This window comes from Pan paniscus, chromosome 12 (genome assembly GCF_029289425.2).
Source record: "Pan paniscus chromosome 12, NHGRI_mPanPan1-v2.0_pri, whole genome shotgun sequence".
NCBI lineage: Eukaryota > Metazoa > Chordata > Mammalia > Primates > Hominidae > Pan > Pan paniscus.
Genome location: NC_073261.2, coordinates 65,144,385 through 65,164,209, shown reverse-complemented (window position 1 = coordinate 65,164,209; position 19,825 = coordinate 65,144,385). Strand labels below are relative to the sequence as shown.

At 36.0% G+C, this 19,825-nt stretch overlaps 1 protein-coding gene across 5 annotated transcripts in view; it reads right to left on the bottom strand.

The window, feature by feature from the left end:
* Window positions 1–19,825, bottom strand: part of USP34 (ubiquitin specific peptidase 34) — a 283,346-nt gene that overhangs the window by 32,108 nt on the left and 231,413 nt on the right. For all 5 annotated transcript variants that reach the window (XM_034953216.3, XM_034953217.3, XM_055108352.2 and 2 more), the window contains 14 exons: window positions 16,642–16,706; window positions 16,478–16,553; window positions 16,343–16,390; window positions 16,162–16,227; window positions 12,780–12,860; window positions 9,881–9,966; window positions 9,167–9,335; window positions 8,985–9,059; window positions 7,389–7,540; window positions 3,578–3,626; window positions 3,390–3,494; window positions 2,949–2,993; window positions 1,832–1,936; window positions 639–786 (listed from right to left, as the gene is read on the bottom strand). In XM_034953216.3, coding sequence (XP_034809107.1) covers window positions 639–786; window positions 1,832–1,936; window positions 2,949–2,993; window positions 3,390–3,494; window positions 3,578–3,626; window positions 7,389–7,540; window positions 8,985–9,059; window positions 9,167–9,335; window positions 9,881–9,966; window positions 12,780–12,860; window positions 16,162–16,227; window positions 16,343–16,390; window positions 16,478–16,553; window positions 16,642–16,706 — 1,270 coding nt within the window. The remainder of the gene's footprint in view (window positions 1–638; window positions 787–1,831; window positions 1,937–2,948; window positions 2,994–3,389; window positions 3,495–3,577; window positions 3,627–7,388; window positions 7,541–8,984; window positions 9,060–9,166; window positions 9,336–9,880; window positions 9,967–12,779; window positions 12,861–16,161; window positions 16,228–16,342; window positions 16,391–16,477; window positions 16,554–16,641; window positions 16,707–19,825) is intronic.

Here is a 19,825-nt window from a genome sequence, read left to right as displayed (position 1 = left end):
AAAAAAATTAAAAAAAAAAAATTCAACATCTGGATACCAGATGTGTTTATTGCTACACTTAAGTATCAATGACTGTAGGGCCTTCTCAGCAAATAGATAGAAAATGTTTATAATAAGAAATTTAAAAATTAAATTTTCATTTTTTTGAACTATCAAAATAACATTTTCTATGTTTATTTCCAAGCAACTTTCTATTTTGTGAAATATTTTTGATATGTGTCTACCTGTCTAAGATCTTTTTTACTGGCTTGTGTACAACTTAAAGTGTTTATATAACTCTCATAATTTCAGCCAATATTTTCTCTCAGCTTATGTCTTTATTACCATTTTATCCTTAACCTTCTCAAAAGTTACTTTTAAGACAGGATTTTCAAACCTTTTTATTCCCTTCATTACTGCTGATCATGCCTTATCACTCTTATCAAGCAAGGAAACAAAAATGATAGTAGTGATGATGTTACCCAAGAAATAACATGGTTTCCTATGCTAAAAAAAAAAAAAAAAAAAAAAAGGAAATAACATCTCCAAGAATTTCGTAGTATACAACAATGGGCATGTCATAGTTGCCTAAAAACAAAATGAAACATAACTTTGAACAATAAATAAATGGTTTATGAAATTCTAAATATTTGACTTACAAGTCCTCACTCTAGGATAATTGTGAGCCAAAAGAAACCGCTCGACCCAGTTTTCCATATTCTGTAAGACCCAGCTGTGTGCCAGTTTATTTCGGGGTGTCTGCACTGCCAACCAATCTAGACACTGAGAAGGATTGTATTCAATCACCTACAAATAACATGACAAGAACAGAATATAAGGCCAACTGAATGAGCAATTACTTTTACTTACTTTTTGTATATGCTATTAGACACAAAGCTAAAGTACTTTTTTTGACAATTAGAGATTAAAAAGGTTTCACCCTATTTTTTTCCCATTTTTAAAGCTACTTTTACTTTTATCAACAGGAAGTGTTCAGAAAAATATGTCACTGGTTTACAAAATAAATTTAAAATAACCAAGTACCATAAGACAAATACGAGAACTCCATAACTTCTAGGTCTTGCTAAATTTGGAAATTTATTTAAAAGTATTTTTATTTCTCTAAGGTTTCTCATCTTTACTTTTCTGATTACATGCCCAACCTGGTACTAAGTGAGAATACAAGAAGCTCGCTGTACTGCTGTGGAGAGTTTTTTCATGAGAAAGGGGAATCCTAGGAATCTAGAGTAGGGGTTGGCAAACTATGGCCAGCAGGTCAAATTCTGTGGCTGCCCGTTTTTGTTGTTTTATTGAAACACACCCATACCCACTCATTTCTTGTCCATGATTGCTCATATGCTACCACAGCAAAGTTGAGTAGTTTCAATAGACACTGTATGGCAGCACAAAGTCTAAAATATTTGCTCTCTGACTCTTTTGGGAAAAGATTTGCTGTCCCCTGGTCTTGAGCTTTTCCAATACTCAAACAAGGAGAAATTTTGTGACCTCAGCAGTAACTCTGGAAGCAAAAAGGTGGCTGGTGCTTCCTCTACCATTTCTGTCAATTCTTGAAAACACTTGGTTTGTATTTCTAGGACTTCTAGTTGCTTTATGGAACTTTGGAGGGTAGGGGAATGAAAACTTCAAATTGGCTAAAGCTGTTTATGACGCTACAACAACGTCTTTAATACAGCTAGGAGACTAGCTAAGAACTCTTTTCCTCCCCAAACCTATGACTTACTAAAACCATCTTGGGGTAATAAGAAACTGGTACTTAAAATGGTAGTGACTATATTATAAAAATAAAATCCTCAGGAAAATAAACATTGAAAACACCTGCTGCAAGACTTACCTCCCATATCCTCTGCAGAATATAAGATGCAAAGGGAGGCATTCCTGGAGGTCCACCAGCAAACTCCATTAGCATAGTCAACAACTTAAAGAAAGGATTGGCTGCCTGTAAAACACATACATGACTGTGTATTTAGATCAATCTGAACCCATCTCTTTCAGCAGAGAAGAAACATATATTCTACTACACACTATATTTAAATCTGTGTTAGGGAAGGAGAGCTCAGCCAGTACTTCTGCATGTGAACCTGAACTACCATAAAGCAGCAGGATCAGCGAGGGGTACAAAGTCAACCGGGAACCACGTATGTTAGATTTTTCTGGATGTCAAGTGTATTTTGGAAAAGATAATCATAAAAATATTCTCTAAATTGACAAACACTGTAAATACTTACGATGTACAACGTTTTGAAATATGTATACATTGTAGAATGGAGAAATCAAGCTAATCACATATGCATTACCTCACACACTTATTTTTTGTCAGAACACTTAAAATCTACTCAATGATTTTCAAGTATAATTAACTATAGTCGCTACATTGCACAACAGATCTCTGGAACTTATTCATGAAAATTTGTATCCTTTAAGCAACATGTCCCCAACCCCAAAAATAAATTGTTAATGAGACAACTGTGTTCTATTGAAAAATTTAGATTAAAAGCTTCCGATAGCAACCTGAGGGGTAATTTATAGTAACGTTTGACATCGATTGTTAAAATAGCTATAGCATTTCCATTTTACAAAAATACTTTTATATAACACTGCATTCTATTTTCTATATACTTTTACACACATGCTGAGTCCTGGTTGCTCTACTTTTTCTTTGAGCACAATTAGGATATATGTTCCCAATCAAACAACTTTAAAGCCTGGCATCCAGGTGGCACTCTGATACAATGAGTCTATACACATATTTACATTTAGTTGGGAAAATTATATTCGTAATAAGACATGATTAGTAGTTCATTTTATTCACATTATACACTTAAAAATAGGTTATTATGTTATGGGAGAAACCCTGATAAATTTGTTCTCAAGAACAATTAGGCTCATTTGAAAGCATTAGCAGTGCTGAAAATTGTTTTAAAAACATAAATTAACAAATGTTTACATACCTCAGGAGTCAACTTTGCTATTGATGTGAAAAGCATAGATACAATCTAAAACAGAAAGAGGAGGATTTCAGGATATTCTTGTTTTGTTTTGTTTTTGAGACAGGGTTTCGCTATGTCACCCAGGCTGGGATGCAGTGGCAAGATCACAGCTCACTGCAGCCTCCACTTCTCAGGCTCAAGCGATCCTCCTGCCTCAGCCTCCGAGTGGCTGGGACTACAGGCATGTGCCACTACACCCGGCTAGATTTTTCTATTTTGTGTAGAGACGGGTTCTCACTATGTTGCCTAGGCTGGTCTCAAACTCCTAGGCTCAAGCGATCCTCCCGCCTTGGCCTCCCAAAGTGCTGGGATTACAGGCATGAGCCACCGCACTCGGCCAGATTTCAGGGTATTCTTTTTTAAAATTTCCAAAAATCTTTAAGACTGTTCCTTAGCACTTACATGTTCTGCAAGTCGATTATTGTATCGACACAGGCTGAAAATCAGATTACAAGTTTGTCTTATATTGATGCCATCACGAATATGTTGAAACAAGAAGGGAAATCCCTGTCAAAAGCAAAAGTTGTTCATTTAAGAACCGTTATTATTTTTGTGATGATCAAATTGTCTAATATTAGAGAATGTACTACCTTTCCTCCTGTTAATGCTGCCATGTCAGTCTGTGATAATGTCAAATGCCTGAAAGAAAATATTAGTGGAAATAAGTTTTTCTTCCTTCTGTATTACTTTACAGCGATTTACAACATGTATCAAAAATTGTTGATTCAATTATAATTGTATTAACCTGCCATCATAAAATGATTTTTTGCTAGCTACATTTGCTTGCTAAATGTCTTTTGGGCAACTTTTCAACATTCCAGGATTGGTAAATGAAAGCCCAAATGTACTTCATTTTCATTTAATTAACTTACTATTTTAGTATATAAAACAGTAGGATGGGTCTTATTTTACTTACTTTTTTTTTTGACATGAGACCCTTCAAAACCAAATGGACTTCTAGAAATTAGCATTTCATCTCCCAGTTTAAAATTACTGTATTATTTCTTCCTTTTTTTCTTTCCTTCTTTTTAGAGATGGAGTCTACTTCTGTTGCCCAGGCGGGAATGCAGTGATGTGATCGCAGCTCACTGCAGCCTTGAATTACTAGGCTCAGGGGATCCTTCTATGTAACCAGGATTCAGGCACAAGCCACTACACCTAGATTGCATATTTCTTTTATAACTTATAAAAATTTCAGCTATATTAAAAAACAGAATAGTACAAGTATTCCATCAGTCAGCTTCAAATTTACCAAAATCAGAGCCAGTCTTGTTTCATTTGAACCCCCATCCACTCAATATGAATTATTCTGAAGCAAATTCCAGGTATTTTATCATTTAATCCATAAATCATAGTATCTTTAACAGATAGGTTTCAAAAACAACCATGGTACCATTATTCATGCCTAAATGAATAATTCCGTACTGTCATACAATATCCAGCGTACACATTTCCTGAAGTTTCTAAAAAGATTTTTAAAATTAACTTGTTTGAATCAGGATTCAAATAAAGCTTTTTGCCATAATTAGTTGAAAAGTCTCTTAAATATTTTAATCTATTGGTTTCCCCACCAGCTTTGTGTTTGCAATTTATCTGTTGAAGGTCATTTGTCCTGTAGTTTCTCTCACATTTACACTTTGCTGATTGTATCCTTATGGTGCTGTCTTAACATGTTTCTCTGTCCCTGCATTTTCTATAAACTGGTAGTCAGATCCAGACTTGATGAGATCTAGGTTTGACTTTTTAATTAATAGTATCTTGTAGAAGGCACACAATGAAGGGTTAGTCTTTTTGTAAGGTTTTCTGTCAGTGGTGACAACTGCCTAGATCCATCATTTCATCTGGGATTCCAAAACAGTGATATTCTAATTCCAATTGTCCTTGCTCATTAATTAGCTTGAATACATATAAGAACACAAACTTCCCCTCAATCACCATTTGGTTGCCATGAAGTACGCTTGCAAGTAGAATAAATGCTTGATACTGTTTCCATTATTTATCAGTTTCAAAAATAATGATTTGATTTCCTAATATACTCCAAAAGTTGCCAGTAAACTAAAAAAAAATTTCTTTTTAGGTATTATGAACTCATGGATTTAAACATCTTTGATGTGATTCACAGTCCACTGCAGTTATTACCGATGCTCAAAGCTGTTCAATCTATGACCAGTAGAAACCTCCGTAAGTTGGCTCTTGAGTTTCTTTACCATGACCTCAGTAGTCTTAGACTGCCTCCTTGCTTTCTAAAATGACAAGACATTCCACACTTCTCATTCATTTCTTTCCCAAGAACTGTAACTGGTCGTTTTTCCAAGGAACCCCAATTCTTTCAGTGGGAAATGAAACCTAGAGACTATACCCTAGATGCCAAGGGTACTCATTGATTCTGGGTTGTACAGGGTTTCCAGGTCTTTTCAGAAAACAGTGGTAGGTAAAACATTTTCTGTAACAGATTTTCTGTAACAGATTTTCTGTTTGCAAATACACCATAAACTGCTACAGATATTTCCAATTCAAATTTAGTTTTAAATAAGTTATGCAAAACCCTACAATTTAATATTTTTATCTTTCTTTTGCTGAAAATCTTGGTTTCCAATGACATTAACACTTATTTGTTTCATCCTGTAATATACATTAATACTTTCAGAATAATACTTTTATTACAAATAATATAATTACTATTACAGTTTAGGAAAATTTTGCAATTCTTTTTGTCCTTCATATACATCCCACTAGAAATTTACCTATTTAATATATAGTTAGGTTCATTTACTTCACTGTGCTTTTGATTTTTAGAGATTACTTCTTATTCATTTATTTATAATTATACATTTATATGATACCAAAGTTAAATTTGTCAAAAATCCATTCCTGTCCCCTCTACCCTGTTTTTATTCCTCTATCCACTGGAAACCATTAAAAAAAAAAGTTTTTGATTTATAGTCAATTCTTGTATTTGAGGTAGTTGTGTTCTATAAAGTGTGGCAAATACTGAATTAGCAAATACCAAATTATTACTACTAGGGCAAATACACGATTAAGTTTCTGTGAGCCTCTGGTAATATTTTTGTCAACCAATCAATACATTTACTTTGTTTCATGAGTGTTTCTGTTAAAGATATCTTATTTAGTATATATTGTTGATTCATTAACGTTTAACTCACTGCCAATAGTATTAAAACTCATATGAATGAAATGTGTCTAACACATATTTTCCCTATAAGTCATATCATGGCCTTCTTGAGCTTAAGAACACTAGAGAGCACTTCAGCACTACACTTGAGGGCCATTTTATTTACTTATTTTTACAGATGGATCTTGCTATATTGCCCAAACTGGACTGTAATGGCTATTCACAGGTGCCAAAGTAGCATACTGCAGACTCAAACTCCTGGCCTCAAGCCATCCACCTCATCCTCCCAAGTAGTTGGGACTACAGGCGTGTGCCACCACACCTGGCTGAGGGCCATTTTAAACAGCAAAATCACGAACAAAACATATAAATATACGAACAATTTTCACAGCATACACCGTGAAAAGTACATTTGTTTACAATATGGAAACTGAAACAAAAACGCAAATTGTTGCCTTGTTTGACCTTACCTAGAAAGGCATGTCAGGCAACTCAAGTTTTTTGCCACTCTGCATATGCACACGTCTGTGAATGACTGCAAAAGCTCCCCGAGTGCCACTTTTGGCATTACAAATGCATTTTAGCAAATGGGTGAATTTGCAAATAGGAAATCCACAAATAATGAGGTTTGGTTGTGCATACACATACACACACACACATACACACTCTCTCTCTCTGTCATCATAGCATTCCCTTAAAAAGTAGGATATCATATACACTTTTTCCCACCTTTTTTTACTTAGTAATAGATCCTAAAGATTTCTCTGTGGTAGTACAGATAAATTCCATACTTCCTTTTTCAGCTATATTCTTTTGAATGGATGCTGTTTTTTCAACTAGTTCCCTTTTGATGGACATTCAGCTGATTCTAGTCTTTTGCTATCAGAAGCATGGTTTCAATAAACAGATTTGCATATACATCTTTCTGTATTTTGGACACAGATTCCTAGAAATGAAGTTGCTAGGTTAAAGAACGAATGCACGCTCTATTTTGCTAGATATTTTACTGTATATTTTTTCAATGACTATTTCTAACACGACTCATAGATAAAGTAAAAGTTTGGTAGAAAAAACTGAAATTCTTATGCCACAAGAGTTGATGAATAGTAGTATTATTTAAAAGGAATTATATAATAAAAGCTAGTGAATAACAATTACATAATTAAACATATATAATAAAAAGCTAGTGGAAAAACTAGTGGTAAACAATTATGTAAAAATAATAAAACCAAACATGCTTTAAACATTTTAAATTCGAAACATTTCACCTTTCTGATCGAGACTGTTCAACCAAAAGAGCAACTAAAGCTATCATCTTTTCAAGGGCAGCTGGCCTGTATTTTTCTTCTGCCAGAGAGAGGATATCTTCTTCCTCCTCTTCTTCTTCCCCTTCTTCCTCTGATAACACTTCAACTTGAGGCTAAGTTGGAATAAAATTCAATTTTAATATGGTAGTAGTTTTAATATTATTTTGGGAACAAATGACTTGTTTTATGTAACAGTGTAGATGGTGGCAGGAGCTTGTAACATGAAAAACAACTGCACAAAGACCTAAACCTAATGTAAAACACTCTAAACCACATTCAGGACAATCTTAAACTGCCAGAACTGTAAAGAATAACAATTCTCTGCCGGGCATGGTGGCTCATGTAATCCCAGCATTTTGGAAGGCTGAGGCGGGTGGATCATTTGAGGTCAGGAGTTCGAGAACAGCCTGGCCGACATGGTGAAACTCCGTTTCTACTAAAAATACAAAAATTAGCCAGGCGTGGTGGCACGCGCTTGTAATCCCTGCTACTCGGGAGGCTGAGGCAGGAAAATCGCCTGAACCTGGGAGGTGGGGGTTACAGTGAGCTGAGATAGCACCACTGCACTCCAGCCTGGGTGACAGAGTGAGACTCTGTCTCAAAAAAAAAACAAAAAAACAAAAAAACAAAAAAAAACCCCACAAAAAAACAAAAAAACAAAAAACCTCAACACTGACTTCTTACCTTACCTATAAACCCTTGAATAACTTTTTTCTTATAAGCAAGCTCATTGGAAGACAAGTCAGGATAAAAATTACAAGTATGATAAAATAGTATTTCCTATTTAATAAAAATGCCAGTTATACAAAATAAGAAATTCTTATTTATAGTTCCCTGATAATCCAAATAGTGGGTATTTCAAAGAGATATTCACTTGGGCTTCTAAATGCAGAGACTCAAAAGATTTTATGATCTACTAGTGTATATTCTGTGAAGCATTACAAAACAGTGTTTAAGAGTTTTAGCTCAGTAGTCTGACCGAGGATCAAAGCACAACAAGTCACTGTGATCTAAAACAAATTAACTTCTCTAAGTTTCAATTGTCTCATCTGTTAAATGGAGATATAAAGGGTACTTATCTCTTATGGTTAAGAAAAGGACTGAAAAAGAGTGCAAGTAGATCATACAACCTAACGCATTTGTTATGAACAACACAAAACTGATGTAATACTTTAATATTATTAATAGACCACCTACTTAAATTTTGGAAAGACTCTCATAAACTTAATAGCAAAGAACTTAAAAATGTGACCAGCAAAATGTTCACAAAAACAATTCACTGTTGATAAGACCCTAAAGTAGGTGACCACTTTGCCTAAGTTTATTTGCTTTGTTCCAGACCTTACCAATGAATGAACTTCATTACCTAGTTGTTTCTTTCTTGCTATATCCATTAAAATTACATTAAAAACATCAACCAATCTTAGACCCTTCACATTATCTAACATCAGGTTCCAGAAGGGACTTTAAAGGGTTCTAACATCTCAGGACTTCGCACGATGCAAACTATGAAAACCAGAGTCTCTAATACCTAATGTACGATAGAACTGTACTTACATTTTCAGGTCCTTTTGTTCCCATGTAAAAATGTACCATTGTAGATATAGCTTGCAATGAAAGCAAAAATTGGCTCTAAACAAACAAACAAACAAAATTTAAAAATATAAAATAAAAGCAATTAAGTTGCAAATACTGAAAAAAGGTAGATAATCAAAAAAATAGACAAGATATAGCCTCACCTCTTCTTCACCCATTTTTGCAAATTCGTAAAGGAAGGCAAAATACTCTGTAAGATGTTTACTGTGAGGTTTTACACCATGTTCCATAATTAATAACAGGGTTCTCACAAAGCGAGTGACACATGAACGACCGCCAATATCTTCTACTGAGGTATCCATATCATCTGACCTAAGAGACAATTAAATAGATCTTAGAGAATGTATGAGGCCTGGAAATACTGTTCGAGAGAAAAAGTACTTTTTAAACTCTGAATTTCTTTTATCTTTGAGATAATGAATATCAACCGCAATAACATAAGTAGTTATTCTGACTGGCTAAATCAATGCAAACAAAAAGACTAAGCCATAAAGTAATTTGTAGAGGATTTTGCAGATGCAAAATTTAAATAAAACAAAAACAGTTTTACCTTCTTGAATGTATTATTACAGATTATTTTTAAACAGAACAAATATTTCAGTGTGGATTTTAAAAAATATTTTGTAGGCAGGTCGTTAAGAAACTTAAAAATTAGGGCTAAGCATGGTGGTTCATGCCTGTAATCCTAGCAATTTGGGAGGCCGAGGCGGGCGGATCATTTGAACTTACGAGTTTGAGACCAGCCTGGGCAACATGAAGAAACCCTATCTCTTAAAAAAAAAACAAAAAACAAAAAACCAAAAACACCACACACACACAACACAGACACACAAACTTATTCAAAAAGTACTTCTTACCCATCTTCCATTCCTGGCTGCAAATAGAGATGAGCATGCACAGGTCTCAGCCTCTGAATCACATGGATACACAAACGCTGAAACATCTGTGAAGAAAAAGATCAAACAAGAGCCAACTCATCAGGTAACAAAGATTTGAAAAATTAACATGATTCAAAATTCTCTGCCACCCATTTATAGTTTGCACAAGATTATCTTGGTATTCTGGAGCTCTTCTGGAGTCTCAACAATGGACTAAGGAAATAAGGCAAAGGTAGCATTAAAAAAATTCAGTTTTATGATAAAGAGAAAAAAACTCAACAAACTGTACATTTCAGTAATACAGATGATCAAAAACTAAGCTTCAAAAAATCCTTTTAGCTAGTGGAGATACAGAGAAAAGAAAATCTAGTATCCGATTCCTTAAGAAGAGTGGAATGGGGAAGGGCCGCTGCTCATCATGGGGTCAGCAGCTAGGAGAAGGAAATGTGAGGATTCTTTAAAGATACACAAGTGACCCACAATCACATGAAAAAATGTGTAACCATTTTGAGAAAAATGCATACCAAAACCACAATAAGATACCACTTCATACCTTCTAGGATGGCTAAAATAAAAGACAGTATCAGCTGCTGAAGATTATGGTGAAATTAGAACACTTATATATCACTGGCAAGAATGTCAAACATTGCAGTCACTATAAAAAAACAGTTTACCAGCCGGGTGCAGTGGCTCAAGCCTATAATCCCAGCACTTTGGGAGGCTGTGGTGGATCACCTGAGGTCAGGAGTTCGAGACCAGCCTAGCCAACATGGCAAAACACCACTTCTACTAAAAATACAAAAATTAGCCGGGCGTGGTGGTGGGCACCTGTAATCTCAGCTAAGGAAGCTGAGGCAGGGAGAACTGTGTGAAGCTGGGAGGTGGCGGTTGCAGTGAGACGTGATCACGCCATTGCGCTCCAGCCTGGTTGACAGAGTGAGACTCCATCTCAAAAACAACACCAACCAACCAACCAAACAAAAAACACCAGTTTACCGCTGGTGCAGTGGCTGTAGTAACAGCACACTGGGAGGCCAAGGCAGGCAAATCACCTGAGGTCAGGAGTTTGAGACCAGCCTGGCCAAAATGGTGAAATCCCGTCTCTACTAAAAATACAAAAAATTAGCTGGGCATGGTGGTGCGCGCCTGTAATCCCAGCTACTTGGAAAGCTGAGGCAGGAGAATCACTTGAACCCTGGAGGCGCAAGTTGCAGTGAGCCGAGACCACGGCATTGCACTCTAGCCTGGGCCACAAGAGCAAAACTCCGTCTCAAAAAAAAAAAAACACAAAACACAAAAACAAAAAACAGTTTACCAGTTCTAAAAACATACACAAAGAAGTGACAATGTATATCCAAAGAAAAACTTGTACTAAAAGTTCCTAACAGCATTACTAAAAATAGCCAAAAAGTAGAAACATCTCAAATATTCAGCTGATGAACAGGTAACACAAAATGTGGACTATATACATTTGACAAACTATTTGGCAAAAAAAGAAAATGTAATATGGATACATGCTGTGACATGAATAAATCCTGAAAAGATTGTTAAATCAAAGCAGTAAGTCACAAAAGACTAATAGTGTATGAGTCCATTTATATGAAATGGTCAAAATAGGCAAATCTATAAAGATAGAAAGTAGACTAGTAGTTGTCAGGTATTGAGGAGAAAGGACAGGATAAAATAGGAACTGATTGCTAATGGGTATAGGGGTTTTTTTTGGTGGGGGGTGGGGATGGCAAATGTTCCAAAATTAGGTAGTAGTGATGGCTGCACAACTGTGTGACTATACTAAAAACCACTAAATTTTACATTTTGAAAGGTCTGGGTAAATTTTATGGTATAAGAATTGTAACTTAGGCCAGGCTCAGTGGCTCACAACTATAATCCCAGAACTCTGGGAGGCTAAGTTGGGAGGACTGCCTGATCCCAGGAATTTGAGACCAGCCTAGGCAACAGGGGAGAGACACTCTCTCTACAAAAAAATACAAAAATTAGCCAGGTGTGGTGGTGTGTGCTTGTTGTTCCAGCTACTCAGGAGGCTGAGGTGGGAGAACTGCTTGAGCCCAGGAGGTGGAAGCTGCAGTGAGCCATGAAGTACCACCGCACTACAGCCAGGGTGACAGAACAAGACTCTGTCTAAAAACAAAACAAAACAAAATTACCAGGTGTGGTGGTGTGTGCGTGTAGTCCTACCTGCTGAGGCAAGAGGATTGCTTGTGACAGAGCAAAACCCTCTAAAAATATATATATATATACATATATATGTATGTTCTATATAAATTTATAAATATATATATATAACATATATATGTAATATATACACACACGCATATATATCTCAATAGTAACTGGAAAGTGGCATACGTCAACTAAGTTTTTGATTTTGTGAAAAGTGACTATAAAGTAATATTTAAATTTCATTGTCTATTTTACCCAACAATTTAAAGAAAACAAACTGTTTCGTTTGACAGTTCAGACCCAATCACAGAAATAAGTTACAGCCTTTTCATTAGCTTTTGAGGTCACTATAGTACCCTACCATGGTTAGAATGTGTAAGGATTTTAAAAGAATCAGTATAACTCATAAAGCATCTAATCATAAAGAGCAGGATCTAATAATAAAAGAACAGGAAATTACAGTCAATCTTCCTATATCCAGGAAATGTGCATAATTTTAATCACCTTATTAGAGTGAGAGCTGATGTTAAAAAGAGCCTGGTGAAACCAACAACAAAATGACTTTTATGATAGGAGGCAGATCTTTTCAAACTATTATCAATATTAGGTTAAGACACACTTATAAGCAAATTGAGAATAATTAAATTGAAAGTAACTTCTTTTCCAAATAATTTTTTTCAAACATATTTTTCCTTACCTGTCTCACAATTTGATTAGGGCACTTAATTAGTATCTGCATTGGCCACCAGTCGTCATCAGCCATACGATCTAAAAACCACTGTAAAAAAAAATACAGCATGACTTTAACATTCAACAAATATTTGTTACATGGGATAACAGTCACATAAGAATTTTATTTCTAGTCAATGTTTTAATTCTTTTAAGTTCTTACCAGAAAAGTTTCTCTAATTGTCATAAAAGTCAAACTCTAAAATCATAATAAGGGTTACCTCATTACACAACTCCATGGAATGCCATTTACATTATAGTACACAATGTGCATGACAATCTGTGGTCCTTTATCATAATAAAATATCATTCTCTTAGCCCTCATAAATGTGACATAGAATCTTTAGTTCTTATTAATTATATATATAAATATATTTTTTTTTTCCCCTTTTTTTTTTTCCCTTTTTTTTTTGAGACAGATCTTGCTCCGTTGCCCAGGCTGGAGTGCAGTGGCACGATCTCGGCTCACTGAAACCTCTGCCTCCCAGGTTCAAGTGATTCTCCTCCCGAGTAGCTGGGATTACAGGCACGCACCACAATCCCTGGCTGATTTTTGTATTTTTAGTAGAAATGGGGTTTCACTATGTTGGCCAGGCTGGTCTTGAACTCCTGATCTCAGGTGATCCGGCCGCCTCGGCCTCCTAAAGTGCTGGTATTATAGGCGTGAGCCATGTCACCCGGCCACCTATTAATAATATGTGATATGAGCATGATTAATTTTCTTTCTGTTTAAAAACAAATTATGATCTAATTAGCACTTGAGAAACTCTGGATCTATCGAACAGCCATGAGAACAGAAGGAAACAGAGCAACATGTTAAACACCACCAGGAAAATGCAATTAGTCAAAGAAAGCATGTGGGAAATCCTGCAGCACAAATGACAAAAAATGGCATGGAGAAAAAAAAAGTAACTTTTATAGATTAAGGAAGACTTAAGAAACAGATGAATGCAAAATGTGGAACTTATTTGAACCACTCATTTAAACCAATCAACTGAAAATTTTTTTTTGAGATGGAGAAAACTAAACATAGGATGGGTATTAGATGACAAGAATAAATCACTTCTGGCCAGGTGTAATGGCTCATGCCTGTAATCTCAGCACTTTGGGAGGCAGAGGCAGGAGGATAGCTTGAAGCCTGGAGTTTGAGACCAGCTGGGCAACAAGGAGACTCCGTCTCTATAAAAAAAGAAAAAAAATTAGCTGAGTGTGTTGGTATGTGCCTGTGGTCCCAGCTACTTGGGAGGCTGAGGCAGGATTGCTCAAGCCCAGGATTTCGAGGTTGCAGTGAGCTATGACTGTGCACCACTGCATTCAACAGCCTGGATGACAGAGTGACACCCTCTCCGGGGGTAAAAAAAAAAAAAAAAAAAAAGTTATAAAGATGAGAAGTCACTTCTAATATTACTGGGAGTGAATGAAATTGTGGTTGCATATGTTTTTGAAGTTTTCTTATGTTAGAAATATATACTGGGTGTTTACGGATGCATGATCTATTTAGGTTTCCTTTAAAATTCTTCCATTATGGAAAAAAAAGGAAGAGGGGATAGATGAAACAAGAAAGAAAGATTATTATTATTTATTGAAGTTGAGGAACAGGTATGTGACAGCTTATTATCCCTTTCTACTTTTGTCCATGTTTCCAAATTCTCATTACAAAATTTCAAAAAGTTACACTTTAGTGTTTGAAATTTCTGAGGAATAGATTCCCTTACTCTATTTCTATAAGGTATAATCAGATGAACTTCTAAATATGCAAAAAACCTTTAACTATAATTCATCTATTATATACTAGACTGCTATTCCCCACTTCTGTTAATTCGTAAGACTTGCCTTCCTATGGAGATTTACAACTCTTTGGTTGCTAACCTAGAAGTTAAGATGGCAATATGATTAAGCTGTCATTACCTTTGAGTGGGTTATCCTTAGGGATGCACCTCTTAAAATAGGGGATGGAGAGAGAAAACCAGGCATAAACTGATCTACTGAGACAGGTGGATAGGTGAATTTTTTTTTGGCGGGGAGAGTGGGGAAAGAGGAAGTGACAGATGATGTTAAGCATTTTCTAACAACATACAAAAGTAGTTAAGAGAGGGATGGAAGAAATAGGAAGATGATGTTGGCCAAAGAGTACAAAGTTTCAGGTTTATTTTTTATTTTTATTTTGTTAAATTGAGACAGAGTCTCACTCTGTCGCCCAGGCTGGAGTGCAGTGGTGTGATCTCAGCTCACTGCTTCTCTGCCTCCAGGGTTCAAGTGATTCTCCTGCCTCAGCCTCCCCAGTAGTTGGGATTACAAGTGCACACCACCATGACCAGTTAATTTTATTTTTAGTAGAGATGTAGTTTTGCATGTGGGCCGGGCTGGTCTTGAACTCCTGACCTCAAGTGATCCGCCCGCCTCAGCCTCCCAAAGTGCTGGGATTACAGGCGTGAGCCACCATGCACAGTCCCAAGTTTCTGTTTTAAATAAATTCTGGGGATCTTATGTACAGCATCATGACACTAGTTATAATATTGTATTGTTTTGAGACAAAACTGATTAAAAAAAAGACTAAAAAATTTTGCATAGTTTACTTGAGATTTGCTAAGGGAGGAGATCTTGTGTCCTCACAACTCGCACATACACATAACTACATGGTGATAGATGTGTTAATTAATTTGAATGTGGGGTAATCATTTCAAAATGTATACATACATCAAATCATTTTGTATACCTTGAATATATAAAATTTTTGTCATTTATACCTTAATAAAGCTGGTTAAGAAATATTTGGAAGAGTCTTGAATTTTCTGTACATAGTTTTCCTTCTGGTAGATGAAGGGGGGAAAAAATTTTTTTTTTTTTTTTTTTGAGATGGAGTCTCGCTGTGTCGTCAGGCTGGAGTGCAGTGGCACAATCTCAGCTCACTACAACCTCTGCCTCCCAGGTTCAAGTGATTCTCCTGCCTCCGCCTCCCGAGGTGCTGGGACTACAGGCATGTGCCACCCACCCAGCTAATTTTTGTATTTTTAGTAGAGACAGTGTTTTACCACGTTGGCCAGGATGGGCTCGATCTCTTGATCTCGTAATCCACCCACCTTAGCTTCCTAAGGTGCTGGAGTTACAGGCGTGAGCCACCACACCTGGCCAAAACATGAATTTTTAAGTGACTTAATAATCAATTATTTAAATCAGTGTAATGGATGTGATATATAAATTATAACTTTCTCAGCTACCAAATGATTTTAGGAATGACTTACATTTGGCTCCCTGTGACAGATAAAACAACTCTGCTGTAGCATCTTAGATCAGAGGGGGAAAAAAAAAGAATCTTAAACTATGCATTAGTTGTTGAATTATCACCTTACCTCACAAGCTGCCTGACTATTATTAAACTGTTTCGTCAACAGTTCAATCCACTGAAGCATCGTGGGCTAGAAAAGAAAAGTCAGTCAAAGCATATGAACTTCTGAGCCAACAATAACAAAAACCAAAAGATATCTGATAAAAACATAAATGACAAAAAAATCCATAGTAGAAAACACATACCTTTTCTTTAGAATGAATAAATGTCTCTAGGACAAAGGAAGTGCTTAACTGTAAGAAAAGATAAAGCAAAAAAGCTTCAATCATTTTAAAGTAGTAAATTTTGACAGAATTATTTAAAGTTCATATATTTATTACCTTTGCTGTCATTAAGGACACAGCTTTAGGATCTGGTAATGTACTGGGAATACAACTACACAATTGCCACATAAATCTAGAATTTAAAAATAATCATTTAAAATTCACACATAAGATTTTTTAAAAATGTGTAAAATATCTACTATGAAATTTACCAAACTTACCCAAAATATGTATGTTCAAAAATGTTTTTGTCTTGAAGAAACTGCATGTTATCATGCCAAATCCACTGAAAATAAAAATGTTAACATTAGTGATAAAGCAGTTTACTTCATTACATTTTACCAATATTTTTATTAAACAAAAAAAGTCTCTTCTAAAAAACCACAAAATAAAATAAAATCCATGCACTTTAAGTTCATTTTGATTTTTTCCCAAGTATATTCATATAAATGGTTGCTACTAATATTTTGTAATTATTAATACTTATCTGGCTACCTCAAGCAATTGTGAGGTTTTTATTGTACTTATAAAAATGCTCCAAGAATTCTAAAATCCTATTTGAAGAGCAAGTATATAAATGAATAAAATATAAGTCATGTTACATTCTGATAAGGTTACAAAAGAGAGGTTTACATTTAAAAGTTGGCACAATACTTAACTCTGGTTGGCAGACCTAAATCAGACATGATTTGTTTATAAAAATCATGAAAAATTATTTCTGACATTAGGACTGTAGAATCAATGCTGTTTTTGTCTTCATCTGTCTGAATACCTTAAATATGACTTACATTTTTGTCAGTTCCATAAAACTATTTTTACCTAGATGTTCTGACTATTGATATTACTAGCTGTTTTTTGTAGTTATACTTCTGATTTTATTTTGGAATTTTGGTTGGTCGGTTCATTTTGAGCTGATTAAAGTCCCAACTTTATCTTTAATCTTCCACTGAAGATTTTCAACTATCCCTCTTTGCCTCTCCAGCCCACTACACTAATTTAGAACTTAATAGGGTTCCTGCTCTACAGTGATATTCCAGAAATCACAGTCTAATCAGTGAATAGCCGGCTTCAGAGTTCTTGAGCATTTCCAGGCACAAAAACTTTCTACTAAGCTGTAGCCCCTGTATCAGACTCTGTATCAGGCAGAGTCTGATAGCATTCTGCCCATCTCATTCAGTACTTTTTATAATAAGGGAGCCCCATTCTAAACTCTGGATTCCAGCCATGAGCTCAGTTGTAGATTCTGTGTCACAATTTTTGTCCCTTCAACCCCATAATGGCCTAACTACTGGTCAACATGATCTCCTGGACCTAAAGGCTGGTAATACTGTGGTTTCTATCATATAAGTGCTTTTGGTTTTGCTCTATTTTTGTTTTACAAACACTCGTCCGTTTGATAGTCCTTTTTATACTGTATCTATGTATGTGTATAGCTATTTTCTGTGGATTTTTTTTTTTTTAAAGACAGGGTCTCACTCTGTTACCTGGGCTGGAGTGCTGCAGCATGATCACAGCTCACTGCAGCCTTGACCTCCCTGGTCTCAGGTGATCCTCCCACCTCAACCTCCTGAGCAGCTGGGACCACAGGTGCGTGCCACCATGCCCAGCTATTATTTTTGTATTTTTTTTTTTTGTAGAGATGGGGTTTTGCCATGTTGCCCAGGCTGGTCTTGAACTCCTGGGGTCAAGCAATCCACCTACTTCCCAAAGTGCTTAGATTACAGGTGTAATCTCATCCTGCCCACCCTGCCCAGCCACCCTAGCTATTTTCTTTTTTCTTTTCTTTTTTTTGAGACAAGTTTCGTTCTTGTTGCCCAGGCTGGAGTGCAATGGCGCGATCTCGGCTCACGGCAATCTCCACCTCCAGGTTCAAGCGATTCTCTTGCCTCAGCCTCCCAAGTAGCTGGGATTACAGGTGCCCGCCACCATACCCAGTTAATTTTTGTATTTTTAGTAGAGAGGGGGTTTCATCATGTTGGCCAGGCTGGTCTCGAACTGCTGACCTCAAGTGATCCACCTGCCTCAGCCTCCCAAGTGCTGGGATTAGAGGTGTGAGGCAACGTGCCCAGCCTTACCCTAGCTATTTTCTACATAACTGTCCATCCTCATCTTGGGCCACTTTTCCTTGAACTTCCATCACAGCCATACAGGTCACTTTTTGGCTTCCAAAACATGCCAATAAGCTCTGTCCTTCCTAGGCAATTTGTACATAATGTTTTGCCTGGCCCGGAGCATTCTTCATATGATTACCTCCTCTCTAACTCTCAAGTTTCAGTTTAAGGTTAACTTCCTGAAGCATTTCCTGACCCTTTTCTAGCAATCACTATCAACTACACTTTCTGAGAACTGTTACCTTCTATTATCTGTAAGAATCATTACAATTTATAATTAGTTGGCTTTATCTCTTTTATGCTTCTAAAATGTTTTATGTTATCTTTTGGGATTAATAACTATGCTTTAAATGTACAAATCTAAAAAACCACATTCTGGTTTATATCTAAAACCATATTAATATTCATGTACACAGTATTTTACATTTTAAATTTAATTTTAAGAAAACATGTAGGCACACCCATTTAAAAATAGTAAGCTGGAACAATTATAGAAAAAATTGTTGGCTTAGGTCTGCAATGAGGAATTTTCTAATGTACAGGCATATCTCATTTTATTGTGCTTCACTTTACTGCACTTTGCAGATGCTGTATTTTTAAACAAATTGAAGGGCTGTGGCAGCCCTGCAATCAAGCAAGTCTATTGGCACCATTTTTCTAATAGCATGTGCTCACTTTCTGTCTCTGTCACACTGTGGTAATTCCTGAAATATTTCAAACATTTTCATCATTATTATATATTATTATATATTATATTATTATGGTGATCTATAACCAGTGTGATTTTTGATGTTACTGTTGTGACTGTTTCAGGGTACCACGAACTACACCCATATAAGACGGCAAACTTAATACATGTTCTGTGTGTTCTGACTGCACCGAGTAGCTGTTCACTTTCTCCCACTCCTCAGGCCTCCATATTCTCTGAGACAATACTGGAATTAGGCCAATTAACAACCCTACAATGGCCTCTCTGTATCCAGTAAAAGGAGGAGTCACACATCTTTCACCTTAAATCAAAAGCTAGAAATGATTAAGCTTCCTCACTTTAAATGAGGGCCCTGTCACACTCACACTCACTCACACACACACACACACACACACACACACACAGAAGTTTGAGAACCACTGATGTAAATAAAATACATCATCATTGTAAAGGTTTTATTTAAAATTTCATTTTACTTCAGAAGTGGGCTAATTGTCATTAAACACTGTTGGGTACTTACATAAAGCAAGGTCTAGATTTGTCTAATATCTTTAGGGCAAAAGGCTGTGCACAAAAATGATTCAA